The following is a 13,785-nucleotide window of genomic DNA, read 5'->3' on the forward strand; positions in this document are numbered from 1 at the left end:
ATAAAAGCAAGGCAGCTAGCAAGTGGTATTCCCTGGCTTTTGGAGAAAGTATTATGGATTAATAAAGACTTACTTCATAAGTGAATGTGAGAAACACCGTAGATTATGTCAACAGAGAGAAAGGGTTGTTTGTGCTTGTGAAAGAACAAAAAAGGTATCTGTAGCTCTAAGTCAGCCATGTGACTTTGCACAATCCTGTTTTTATATGTAATCCAATTAATAGCAGTAGTTAAAAAAAAAATTAAGCAGAAGCCACGTTTAAGGAGCTGTCTCCTTACACTCCAGGAAGTACACTATGGAAATTATGGTAAGAAGCATTAGTAAAAAGGGACATAAGAATAAACAGAATGGCATGGAAGTGTGACAACAACAATAAACTTATTAAAACTGATAAACTTAGAAATGAAATAAAATGGAAAATGTAATCTTAGCTGAGATTACTTAACCTTTCTAGCAAATTTTAGGTGGTAAATAAAACAAGTTAAACAAAAACTTTCAGTGGAGATGAAGCCATTGCAATTAAATGATTAATTCTATTCCAAGAAAGCTTAGGACAGTGAAGCTATTCAAACAACATACTAATTTTATCAGTGTAATATACTATGACAGATGCATTTTAAAATGGATTCTGAAGTTGCATGGCAGGTACTACTAAATAGACTAATACAGGTCTACATGAACAAAACTAATGATGTTCTAAGCCCCTAGCAGATAAAAGCAGACAAAGATAGGGCCCAGCTTACATAAATGTGTTGATTAACTGAAGAGATTCTGAAGACACAGCTCAAAAAAATACTTTTGCTAAAGCTCTGTAATATAAAGATATCTTTGAGTGAAAGGTGAGAAGGGCCCCATAAGTGAAAGTAAAAAGGCAAGAAGGCTTCACAGTGACTGAGAATAAAGGGAGTGAAGGGGAACAGTTAGAGATAGTTTACAGAAGCAAGAACGTAGAGCTTGTTATAAAAGAAGGGATGGCAGACACTGGGTCTTAGATAGTGAGGGAGATGAAGGCCATACAGATAAGGGTTTGAGAACAACCCAGGGACATTTGGCAGAGAGATGATTAGATGTCCGCAGAGCAAGAAGAAACTGTTTTGAGGGGATGCCCCCCTGAAAGGTCAGAAGTTTACAATGAGGAAGGTCAGAAGCCTTTGTGAGGAAGACAACAAATCTTCATCCCACAACCCACTACGCACGCGCAAGAGGGGAGGGTCTGCATGCTAATGAACTCTCGGGTGTGTAATGAATATGTGTCTGAATTCTGGGAAAACTATTGATTATGTATTAGTTTGTCCTATATCTGTAGCACTGTAGCATTTTTCCAGACGGTGTGCAAGCTTGGAGGAATTATCCCCCCTGCATCCAGGGGATGTCTTTGTGCAACTGCTGATAAAACATACCTTCCCTGTATCCTTACAGGCTATAGGGTTTGATTTCCACACGTCAATCTGGCGACCCAGATGGGACCCGCTCTGTTCGGCTGCAGGACCAGCTGAGAGAGGGGACGCCTTTGGCGCGCCCCAAGATTTCTCAGAAGGACTCCCTTTTCTCACCCAATCACTGCGGGAGCAGACAAGGACCATCAGCGGACCAGGTATGTGATTGGGAAAGGGAACCTGTGAGTCGTACGCAAGGAAGAGAGCTATCGCTCCGCCGTAGGCTGGTTGGTTGGTGACAGGATATAGTGGGTATTCTGTTGAAAGGTTGCCTGGGCTCTCCTTGCTGTGGTAGCAGGAGTTTTGGGTTTGTGTGCTCATTTACCATCTGTTGCTATATTCGGTACCGTGTATTTGAACAAGTCATTGTATTAGTACCACCAAAATATCCTCTAAGGAATTTTGAACTTGGCTAAGACCAGTCTTGCGTGTCCTGAATGAGCGTGGTGTGAGTGAGACGTAGCAAAGCTATGGGGTAAGAGTGGAGTCCCGACCCGCGCTTCCGTTGTCCCATGAGGGGAACGGACGGGGACACACAAAGCGATAGTCTGTCTTTGTCTTGTTATCTGTTTCGTTAATTGTCTCGTTAAATGTTGTTATTATCTTAGTAGTTGTAAAATACTGAAGTGGATTGGGAAAGGAAATAGGACAAACTGTTTCGATGGTATAAGAAAGTGTGTTAATGGTATACGGAAGTAGAATTGAGTATATGGAAGTGTAACTGAGGGTACAAATAGTGGAATAACATACAAAGGAAAAAGGGTTAAAGAAAAAGTGAGTTTATCTGTGCTGGCATGAAAGCAACCCCCCTGCTCCGTTCCACCCCGAGCAGAACTTGGTGTGAGAGAGTGAGCCGGGGATGGAGACTGCTGCTGTAAGCAGCATTACTTGCAAAGGGGGAGGTAGAGAGGATAGCGCACTGGAAGTGAGAATAGCCTTCATCTGCAGAGATCTAGGAAACCCAAAATCCCAGTGTTAGCACTGGGAGCCTCTGGAAAGGAGGAGGTAAAACTGAAATATGATGTCAGTAGTTGATATAATGACGAGAGTTTGGAAAGTGAAAAGTTTGGGAAGGACACAGGCTGAGGAAGGCAGAGATCAGCAGGGTGTGACAGGGATGTCAGGACTGAAGGGAGGTGAGAGACATGAAGGAAAAACAAACAAAAAAACTGAGTGAGAAACAGAGATAGTAAGGAAATTGGGAATAACAGCAGCTGTTACTGTTGTGGCACTAGAGCAGGGCTGTAGGACCCAGAGATCCAGAGAGAGGTGGGGGTCTGAAAGAGCCCAGGGAGGGCTATGCCCCTGGAACGAAAGCAGTATGCAGAGAAAAGAGGGAACTGTCTCTGGTTGCAAAGCTGAAGGATTGGAACCTGGGAACTTTACCCTCGCAGATCCACTGGTTAAATTGCAGCTAGGGGAACAGAATAGAGAGGATTATCTTTTGGTGGATATGAGTGGCTCTTACCACCTGTAAATGAATTTGTAACAGTAGCAGGAACTAATGCCCAACAAGAAAAGGCTTACTTTTTGGGATCAATTAAATACATTACTTTTCTATACTTAACAGATACTGCTATTAACTAAAGTAATAACATTTTCATTAGTGGACATGAACATCATACAGGAAGTAATGCAATGAGCAGGTGTCATTTGGTAAAGGTTTCTGGTGGCTATGCAGAGATGAGAGAGCTCACCCACCAGGCACAGTAAGAACTATTTGGAGCCAGTATCAAAATCCAAGGAGGGTTAGAAGGGTAAATAACCAAGTGATAAGGTATAATACAGGATACCATAGCTTCGTGAGAGCACTTATCCTGGTCTTAGGAGTAGCTCAGCTGGAAAAAGCTATAATGAGTATCTCTGCAATTCTAGAAATAGTAGAAAATGCCACAACAAACACACTACGAGCAATCCAAGAGGAGGTATTCTCTTTGTCCAAAGTGGTACTCCAAAACAGTATGGCATTAAATCTATTTACAGCTAAAGAAGAGAAATCTAGCAAGTGGAAATCCTGCTAGACTAAAGAAAAGGGGTGAATTGAAAGGTGAGAAGGTCCCCATAAGTGAAAGTAAAAAGGCAAGAAGGCTTCACAGTGACTGAGAATAAAGGGAGCGAAAGGGAACAGTTAGAAATAGTTTACAAAAGCAAGAATGTAGAGCTTGTTACAAAAGAAGGGATGGCAGACACTGGGTCTTAGATAGTGAGGGAGATGAAGGCCATACAGATAAGGGTTTGAGAACAACCCAGGGACATTTGGCAGAGAGATGATTAGATGTCCGCAGAGCAAGAAGAAACTGTTTTGAGGGGATGCCCCCCTGAAAGGTCAGAAGTTTACAACGAGGAAGGTCAGAAGCCTTTGTGAGGAAGACAACAAATCTTCATCCCACAACCCACTATGCACATGCAAGAGGGGAGGGTCTGCATGCTAATGAACTCTTGGGGGTGTAACGAGTATGTATCCGAATTCCAAGAAAGCTATTGATTACGTGTTAGTTTGGCTATATCTGTAGCACAATTTCTCCAGATGGTGTGCAAGCTTGGAGGAATTATCCCCCTTGCACCAGGGTTTTTGAGCAACTGCTGATAAAACATACCTTCCCTATATCCTTACAGGCTATAGGGTTTGATTTCCACACATCATGAGGCAGCTACAAAGGACATTTAAAACTACTACCCATGAGTCTTTTGATTGGAAGGTTAATTCCTCAGATGATACCTACCTTGGCAAAGGAAACTCTGATTCAAAACAAATAACAGTTCTGGCACTGCCACTTTGAACTAAACTCCTCCACAGAAGGAATGATTTGTGTTGAGTCTTTCTGGACCTTTATTCATCACCATTTTTCAAACCTCATCACCTCTATATCCTATTATGTCAGCAACAAAGATATAGGGATGAATTTATAACTTCAAGAGAAACTCTTCGGTTTCTGTTGTTGCTACTTGTTTTTGTTGTGGCCTTATTTGTTTGTTTGTTTTAAATCTAAGGCTTTGTGATGTTCTAAGACCTAATTCACTGATGTGAAACTTGAAATTCACAGAGCAACATAACAATCTCAGTAAAATGTTCCAGAACAAAAACTTATTTATAGAGTAGAAGATAATTTACTTATTCTTCATCAAACATGCCTGCTCTCTTCATAGGGACAGGAGAGCACGAGCAAGGAGGCTGCAGGTAGAGAACATACGCTGTGTCAAATGTCACAGAAGAGAGAACTATGCATACCACATTCTTTCAGCATGAAATCAGGCTGCATTTTTGAATATGCATATTACCACTTCTATATGGCTTCAAGTTCATGCATTACAGCTTTAACATCCTCTCTTCTCTCACTTTGTAAAAAAAAACATCATCATCTTTTTAATTGTTAATTTAAAAAAAAGACCAGTCTAGAAAAGCACGTATTTTTCTGGCTGCTGCACAACAGACTTTTGAATTTCATCTAGAAATTGTTACATCATGTTGCACATCAAGGAAAAAAAAACAACCTCTTGAATATAATATAATCATACTTACATGTATGTAAGCATTCTGTTACAGTGGTAGCATCAATCAGGTATCCATTGCACAGACGACAGGTTATATGGGCATTAATGTCCCAAAGCTTAATCTTTCTTGTTAGCATCTTTGGTGTCTACAGAAAAGAAATCATACAGAAACACAGTTGCAGTGATGAAGTAAAGGTAATTTGGTGATAAATTACTAACTAGAATTCATCTTAAAGATATGTTTACACAACTTAAGGTTCTCATACACTCTATATGTATACACACATGCATGTACATACACACGCACAATGACAGCACTAACTTTTAGAAAACTTCACAGAAATACAAGGTGTGAAATACTGGTGATTTCACATTATTTCAAAGTTTCTCTAGCATAAAAAATAGTCTTTCTACCGCACTATTAATAAACCCATCACTGCCCACAGGACTTGGATTTAAGGTGAAATCCTATCATTCTGCTGATCTGGATGCCCCATCCCTGTAAGTGTTCAAGGCCAGATTGGATGGGGCCCTGGTCTAGCATTAAATGAGGAGGGTGGTGGCCCTGCATGTGGCAGGGGGGTTGGAGCTTCATGATCCTTGAGGTCCCTACCAACCCTGGCCATTCTGTGATTCTGTGATCTAAGCAATCACTAGTCACAGGAGAAATTTCACCATTAAAAAAAAAAGAGAGAGAGAGAGAGAGAGAGAGAGAGAAAGAGAGAGAAAATCCTCAGAACAATTAGAAAGTACTTTTAAAACTGAGAATTTTAAAAAATTCTGACTTGGCATAGTATGTTCAACTACACTTAACGCCTGCCTTTATTCACTGTATTAAAGCATAATCTTGAAGTCACCTCAGTAACAGCTAAAAAGTAAACCCAGAATTTCATTTTATTTAAATGGGGATTAATAGAAGAACATGTTCCAAATTAAAACTGTTTCACCTTGGCAGAACTGCAGTTTGTTGTACTAAGAAATGTGAACTAGAAAGCTTTTCACTCTTCAATACAAAGGAGAGCATAACTACTATAAAACAGGCAAAAATGAAGAATTAAACAGCTCATTAACTTATTTGGCAGCAACCTCAGTTGCTCTGGGAAAACAGTTTACAAAACCTATTATTTAAGAAGCACATTGTTACCTTTAAAATATATACATATGTATCTTTATCTAATCTATATATAGAGAGAACATACACATATACTAGATATAGAACATACATACACACACACACACACATATATATATATATATGTTCTTCTCAATATGCTGAGAAGAAAACTAAGAGAATTTATTGTCACCATAAGTTGACAGCATCAATTAATGGAGGCTAAACTGGTTTATAACTCAGTAGATTTGCCTCCTGCACTTCGGATATGACCACATTATTACATTGCTCTCCATTATGGTAATAGTCCATGGCTCATAAACACTAATAGTTTTCATCTAGTTTAGTAGGGAATGCATTTCAGAATTTTTATGGTAACTCATTTTCCCCAAATTTCACAATGAAATATTTCAACAAGCTTGTTTTACCTTTAACTCAGTTTATCGTATCTTTTTTCCTTTGTTTATTGAAGTGGTATTAAGCAGAAAGGACTATACATCATAAAGCAAACCTCCATACCAATCTGATCTAACCTAGAGTTGACAAAGTACTTTATGCTCCATTATAACATTGGAAAAGCACATAATTTATCACAAGCTCATGAAGTTCTGTACTGTCCTATACAAAACGCACTAGGAAGAATTCCAGTGGTTAAGTAAAGACAGGTATCAAGCTTGTTTTATGGCATCTGAGATTTCTTAATTAAGGTAGCAACTAGCTTCTGACAGAAGAATGACAAGCACGAACTCCAGAACCCCAACCCATCTATTCTACGAACTTAATTACTTTTTTAAATCTTAATTTATAGTTTTGATTCTAACTATTTCAAAAGTAGGTGTATACTCAGCACTTAAAATCTAGCCTATGAGGTATCCAGATAAAGAAGCTACTCCATGAATTACTTAACATTTCTAATACTCGGGGAAAAAGGTTTTTAGCATCATTCTTACAAACAGTTCAGGAGATGGGTTTAAACGACTGTTCATGTAGAGAGCACTTCGTAATATCAATTCACAATGCGTAGAAGAGAAGTTAAGCTACAAGTATACTTAGGCATTACTAATACAACCCTACTTATACAGACAGGAATGCAGAACGAAGCGTTCAGGATTACCATAGATTGACTCCAACCATTAAAGAGGCAGAAAAGTCAAAGATGTTACAGGGAAAATTGAAGCAAAAAAAATTATTTTCTAGCAAAAGCTAGATGCAACCTTTTCTGCCACTACAGAAGAGACAAGCAATGTTATTACATGAATCACATGACACAGCACTAGAAAAAACCTGCAGCAAATGTAAACCAAATGAGATGGGACAAAATATTAAGAAAACAACAAACAAACCATACAGAGAAAAGGTAAAAATGCTACAAAGTGTAATAAAGTCAATTTTACCAGGAAAAAAAAAAAAAAAAGGATGAAACATACTCCACTGACTGGATGGGAAGCAAAAAAATACACGTGCAATAGAATCCAAAGCATGCCTATCTGGCAAACTCATGAACTGAAATGTTAAAGAAAGTTATCATCTGACATGAAATCTTGTAATTTCAGAGCACAGAGCAGAATCTGAATTTTTTAAACACCATTCTCAGAACGTAGCAGCGCTTTTTCACAGTTTAACACTGCAAATATTAGGTTGCTGTAAAAATTAACAAAGCAAATCTGTACAATACAGTGCTTCAGTTGTTCTCCTACAGTTATCTTCTTAAATTGTAACATACTAGAGCAAGTAATCTCAATCTGAAGGAAGTGTAAATATCTTCCTGAGCCTCTGTAGACTGAACAGTGACATTTGATCTAAAATTGAAGCTTTTCACTCCTCACCTAGCAAACAAGTGAACATTAGGATCAAAATACAATGCTCCTTCCTCAAAATCTTGTCGCTGGAACAGAAAGAAGTCACAGTTATCAATCCTAGAATCACAAAACACTCTGAACAACAGATGCTTCCTAATAATCTGAATCTCACCTGCTTTTACAGGAAACATAATATACAGAGAAATGATCACTCAGCAGGCTACAAAGATTCACAGGATCATGCTGATTGGAAGTAACTTCCCAAAAGCTCTAATCCCACTTTGCACTCAAAGTCACACAGTTTAAAAGTGAATTACTCCTGGGCACAGTCCTGCTGCATTCGAACATATCCAGGAATGGATACTCCACAGTCTCTCTAGGCAACCTGTTCCAAATTCTGACCAATTGTCATTGCCAAAAAAGTGCTCCAATTATTTAATGGCATTGAATGGTCCTGCACTGTAATTTGTGTGCAATTCCTCTCATCCCAACAGTGTGCACCTCTGATAACAGAGTGGCTCCATTTTCTTGATTACTGTCCGTAAGCATATGAAGATAGCAGCACCATCTTCCTTTACACTTTGGAAAAAAAAAACCAAAAAACTTAGAACCTTTGTCCGCACAGCATATAAAAGCAGCAACACCAGTATCTCAGACGATAGCAAAGAACCACTGTTAACCCAAATATTTAGTACTTTGCACTGGAAAATATTTTTGAGTCGGGACAAAATTAATTGGAAGTGTACTGATTTAAAGAAATAGGAAACCTGAAGTTTGAGAGACCTGAATCAATTCTTGAAAGAAGTCTTGTTTTAAAGCGCTGTGGTTTAACCCAGCAGGCAGCTAAACACCACAAAGCCATTCACTCACTAAAGTGAAAGAAGCAGAACTCACGGAATGAGATAAAAACTATTCATTAAGGTAGAAAACGTAGAGAGAAATATCAGTAATTATCATAATGTGTATGCATAATTACATATATATACAAAGCCAAGTGATGCACGAGCAATTGCTCATCACCCACCAACTTATCCCCAGCCAGTCCCTAAGCAGTGGCTGCTCCCTGGGCCAACTCCCCTCAGTTTTATATTTTTTTTTTCACATGATGTCATATGGTATAGAACATCCTTTTGGCCAGATCAGGTTAGCTGTCCTGGTTCTGTCCCCTCCCAGCTCTCTGTGCTCCCCCCATACAGCACCTTCACTGGCAGGGCAGTACAAGAAGTTGAAACACTGAAACGTCCTTGGCTCTGTGCAGCATTGTTCAGCAGCACCTGAAACATTATGGTGTAACCAACATTGCTTTTCTTCCAAAGCCAAAACACAGCATCACAGTAGAAACCACTATGAAAATCAACTCTGTTCAAGCTGAAACAGGATTAAAAGAAAAAAGAAAGAAAAGAAAATGAGGGCCCCAAAAAAATCTGGGCTAGATGAATTTTCTCTGTGAAAAACTAACAAAATCTGCTTTCCTAAAATATGCCATTGATGAATCCTGAAATGGATAAGAGTGCTATCCAAATCAATTTTGAGGAGATTGCTTTCCTAGCAGCTGTGCAACAATGAATTATTAATGAATTATTTAGAAGCAGCCTATCTACAACAGAGAGAGAAGCAGCAGTCTACTGCTCTGGAACATGGACTCCGTGAAGCAAAAAGTTCCATACATCCTGCCAACATACCAAAAAGATCACTTGAACCAAGAATCATGTTTCCTCTTAGTTCCAATTAACATTATTTGACACCAGATTGTCAGATCATCATCAGCCTCTGACTATCTGGTAAGTACCACATCATGACGGGAGGAAACACATGAAGACAATTACAAAGACATCTACACTATATTTCTATTTAGTATTAATAAATATAAACAAACAAAAATGAACACAATCAGGAGATGCTGGCAGTGAATATGCATGTGTCAGTCAAGTGGTTTTAGATACTTTAGTGTTTCATCCACTAAGGCAGCTTTCCATTAAGATGATCAGGCAGTGTATTACAGAAACTGTCTCTCCAACATGGCCAAATGCCCTTGTATATGCTTTTACCTTTCAGAGACATTGCAGCACTGAAAACGAATACTAACTCAAGTTCAAAGAGAGGATATGCAAAGAAATTCCTTAGAAGTTTGGCCTTATCATTAGTATATATACTAGTCAGGAATATTTGGGCCTACATGAGGCATACCTCTCAAACCAGCATTTCTTTTCAGAGTTTGCCATCCAGAGACCTGAAAAGACAGAAAAATAGTCTGAAAGTTAACATCCAAAGTTCCTCAAAATCCAGCTGCCACGTAGAAATACCTAGCTTACCAAATTCAACTAGAAGTTCCTAATTAATTTAAGATAATAGCAAGCTGGGGGGGAGCACATGATTCGTATCTGATCAAGAAAGCAGGAAAAGACTATCAGAATTAGAAAGATGGAAAAGGAACTTAAAAAGAAGAAGATGTCAGTGTCCCACAAAAGGACACAGATACTGTGGGAACCACAAAAGTCCAGCTTTTGCCATGTGAAGGCAAAATATAGAGAAATACATTATCTTCACAAATGACAGAAGGAAAAACAAACAAACAGAAGGATCCACAATGTATGGCTTACTTAGATAGTGATCAGTTTGGAAAAAAGAAAAAGAAAAAAAAAAAAAGATTTTGGATTTGTGGTCCACAGCCAGATAAGAATTATTGTCAGCTTTCAAGCTGCATTTACAAGTAATCTGTAATATCTAAAAATACTGTAGAGGAGATACTTTATATTTCCAGAATCTCTATAATTTTATTTTGGAAAATATTTAGAAAAAAGATGTTTGTGTCACCTTCCAGAGAGAGGATAATCTCATACATATATCACAGTATGAGAAAAGAAGGAAGTTTTCCTTATGAAGTGATTCACACAAGGAAAACTCAGATGTTAAGAGAGAGGTAATGAGTACTACTGCTTCCATCCTCCTGTTCCACAAATCAAAGCACAGCCTGCAGATGCTGGTTTTAGTGTGACATTGCTAAAGGAATTACAAATACCATGACACAAAATATTTACAGTAGCATAAGGCACAAACAATGATGCAAAACAAATACGAAACTCTTCACAATTGTACCATGAGGTGCTTTTACTGCATTCAGAGAAAAAAATACTGCTAACTGAAAACAAGGCAAGGCTGCATCAGATGCTACTTCATTGCAACCCACAAAAAAGATCATCACAGAAGAAATAAGAAGCCTTATATGGACAGGAGGAGAAACAAAGAGGTATCTGTGATCTGCCGCAAGATTTACTTTGCAGCACAACATGGAGAACACTGCAGCCAACTACGCAGCTGCTAAAGATGGACTTAGAGGTTTAACAGCAGTCTAACAGCACACAACAACATGAACTTGTGAAGAACACGGTCTTCCAAAGAAACTGCCGTGCACCTTCCCTCCTTCCCTCACAGCTGCTAGGAGAGAACAAGGTCATACCTGAGTTAAGCTGGAAGAAGAAAGTGGTACGTAAGTGGTATGGGCAGAGCCAGCAGACAAGTTTGTCCTAAAACTCCATCATATGCTTCCGATGCTGGTAGCACAATGACAGTGATGCACTACAAATGCTTAATACAGAGAACATCCATACATTTAGAGATACTCATTGAGAACTGGGAAGGCAGACTCATCTGCTGATCCTGGACACCAACGTGTTAGAACAGAGCACTACTACTCCAGAAAGGTTTTATTTAAAGGTTTCTTCAAACTGCTACTGCTATTCTTGATAACTTGACAGTTTATCTAACCGTAATTCTCTTTTATATCACTCAGCACTTAAGGCAAAACAGGTAGTTGCTTTGACCAGCTACAAACTGAAGTGAATGCCTGAAGGATTCACAAGTCATTACAGCATCACTCTATTTAAAGCATAAGCATTTTGTTTTTCTTCTGCTGAAATATAGCATAATGTTACTTCATTAAAAAGCAGAAAAAACAGAGCTCACAGTGGAGAGCTTGGCGAGAAGCAGCTGTACACAGCAGATGTTACTAATTTTGCAGAATAATTACTGAAAGGCATTAAGGTTATATAGCACTGGAAGCAGAAAGAAAACAATGGCAGGTATACCTCAGTTACAAGGACTGTGGCATTAAAGTGAAAGTCACAGCTGTAAGAACAAAATATTAAATTGAAGGAACTTTGTGCAGACCCAGAACTTAGTAAAGAAATGTTCCAAATTTAAGTCTGCAGTAGCTTTGTTAGAAACTGCATGAGGATGAAATACAGTACGCACACAAAAGATATTTTCTAAGATTATTTCTAAGAGTATCACTTAAATTTTAGAAGACAAAACACCAGTTTAATATTAATCATCTTCACTTCTACAAACGTTTCCATCACAGGACAAGATATTTTATGAGTCAGACATTTATTGCAGGAGAACAGGCATGACCAAAGAGCTATTGTAAAAGCCTGTACAGAGCTCTGGAGAGTAACAGGGTTATTACCTCAGGTAAACAACTTCAGGTGCAGGACACCTTTCTTCAAGGAATGGAAGGACATTCCATTCCTTGGTAAACAGAGTAAACAGAGCATTTGTAGATGTCTTCGCTTCAGATATCAGTCATTTGCTTCAACTGTTTTCAAGTTTTATTATTATTGAGTATTTAATGTCAAACAATTTATCTGCCACTATATCCGCAGATATAGTGGAAGTGAGAAGGTTCTGAGTTTAGTAAAAATGCATAGATAGTAGAAAAGATTCTTCAAAACTGAGTTATAAAATATTGTAGACGTAAACAAAATTCTTTGTGTTGTATTTGCCAAGCACTATTTAATAAAAGAACCTACCAGAAACAAATGTTTTTCTTAAGCAGGCCCAATGCTCGCATCTGCTTTAGCAAGCCAACTTCTGATAAACATGATAAGAAGCTTTTTTATTACTTAGTTTATCCACATAATTAAATGTTAAAGTAACAAATGCGTACAAGCACTCCTTTTAGTATAATGCCAGAAATTCCTCACGTCTCCTGGCAAGTCATTTTTCCTCTTTTAAGAAATGCATCAGCACCAGCAGATGGCACTGGTTCCCTAACTTCGTAGAGCAGGTCCACCTGCTGCTAGCTTCAGCACTGAGGATATAAAACACCAGTGCCCAACCTTTCAGCTTGCCTGGTCCGCACCGTGCCTGGTTCAACTGAAGTAGCCACGGTTCCTAGTGAGCTCTCAAGGCCTTCATCAGATCTTTAATGAAATATTGCTCTTTCTCTACTTTATCCTTGACAATAATCGTTCAAAAATGTATGTACTGCCAAAAAAGTGATGATGTTATTAAGGCATGACTGTGAAGCATGGGATATTTTTCTTTTATGAAAGTCCTGTAAAGAGACACGACCAAATTTTTGAGTTGAACATCTGATTGCAACCCTATACATTCAATTTGGAAAATCAAAGGTAATGTATTTATGTCACCTGAAAATGGAGTCACAAATACACCAAAAATATTTATGACTCTGGAAATCCCGAAACCTATTCTCAAACCCCTTTATCAAATTACAAAACAGGGCTGCACATTTTTTGCTCTTCACAGGACCATGTTTAGCTAATTCATGTATGAAATTATTTGCTGTAACTTGAGCTTGCTATAATTCAAGTTTTATTTCAAACACTATCATGCTTTGAAACACAGCACAGATTAAGCTGATTTTCACCGTGAAGACATACGTTTAGCACATTTCAATGGGCAGTCAAACCCACCAAAAATGCTAAACCTGTGAGCCATTTTTGGCACAAGTTTCCATTTTGACTCCAAAAAGGACTTGATTTCAATTTGCATATCATGACTTTTTTTAGTATTTTATCCTGACTTAGCCACCTTCCTTCAAAAAAGTAAATGGGTGTCTGCATAATCAACATCCGTATTTTTAAGGAACTCCTGGAATTGGCGATGATTCAACCCACTGGATTTTACAAAATTCACAGCTTTGATG

General features: G+C 38.4%; 1 protein-coding gene across 8 annotated transcripts in view; it reads right to left on the minus strand.

The window, feature by feature from the left end:
• LOC116234837 (polycomb group RING finger protein 3) overlaps nucleotides 1-13,785 on the minus strand; it is a 52,058-nt gene that overhangs the window by 14,328 nt on the left and 23,945 nt on the right. For 4 of the 8 annotated variants that reach the window (XM_090130590.1, XM_090130591.1, XM_090130592.1 and 1 more), the window contains 2 exons: nucleotides 10,026-10,068; nucleotides 4,957-5,074 (listed from right to left, as the gene is read on the minus strand). In XM_090130590.1, coding sequence (XP_089986716.1) covers nucleotides 4,957-5,065 — 109 coding nt within the window. In that variant the 5' untranslated portion in view covers nucleotides 5,066-5,074; nucleotides 10,026-10,068. The remainder of the gene's footprint in view (nucleotides 1-4,956; nucleotides 5,075-10,025; nucleotides 10,069-13,785) is intronic. The other 4 variants (XM_031602655.2, XM_031602653.2, XM_090130593.1 and 1 more) reach the window with 1 other exon arrangement.

This window comes from Phasianus colchicus, chromosome Z (assembly GCF_987193195.1).
Source record: "Phasianus colchicus chromosome Z, bPhaCol1.hap1.1, whole genome shotgun sequence".
Classification (NCBI taxonomy): Eukaryota; Metazoa; Chordata; class Aves; order Galliformes; family Phasianidae; genus Phasianus; species Phasianus colchicus.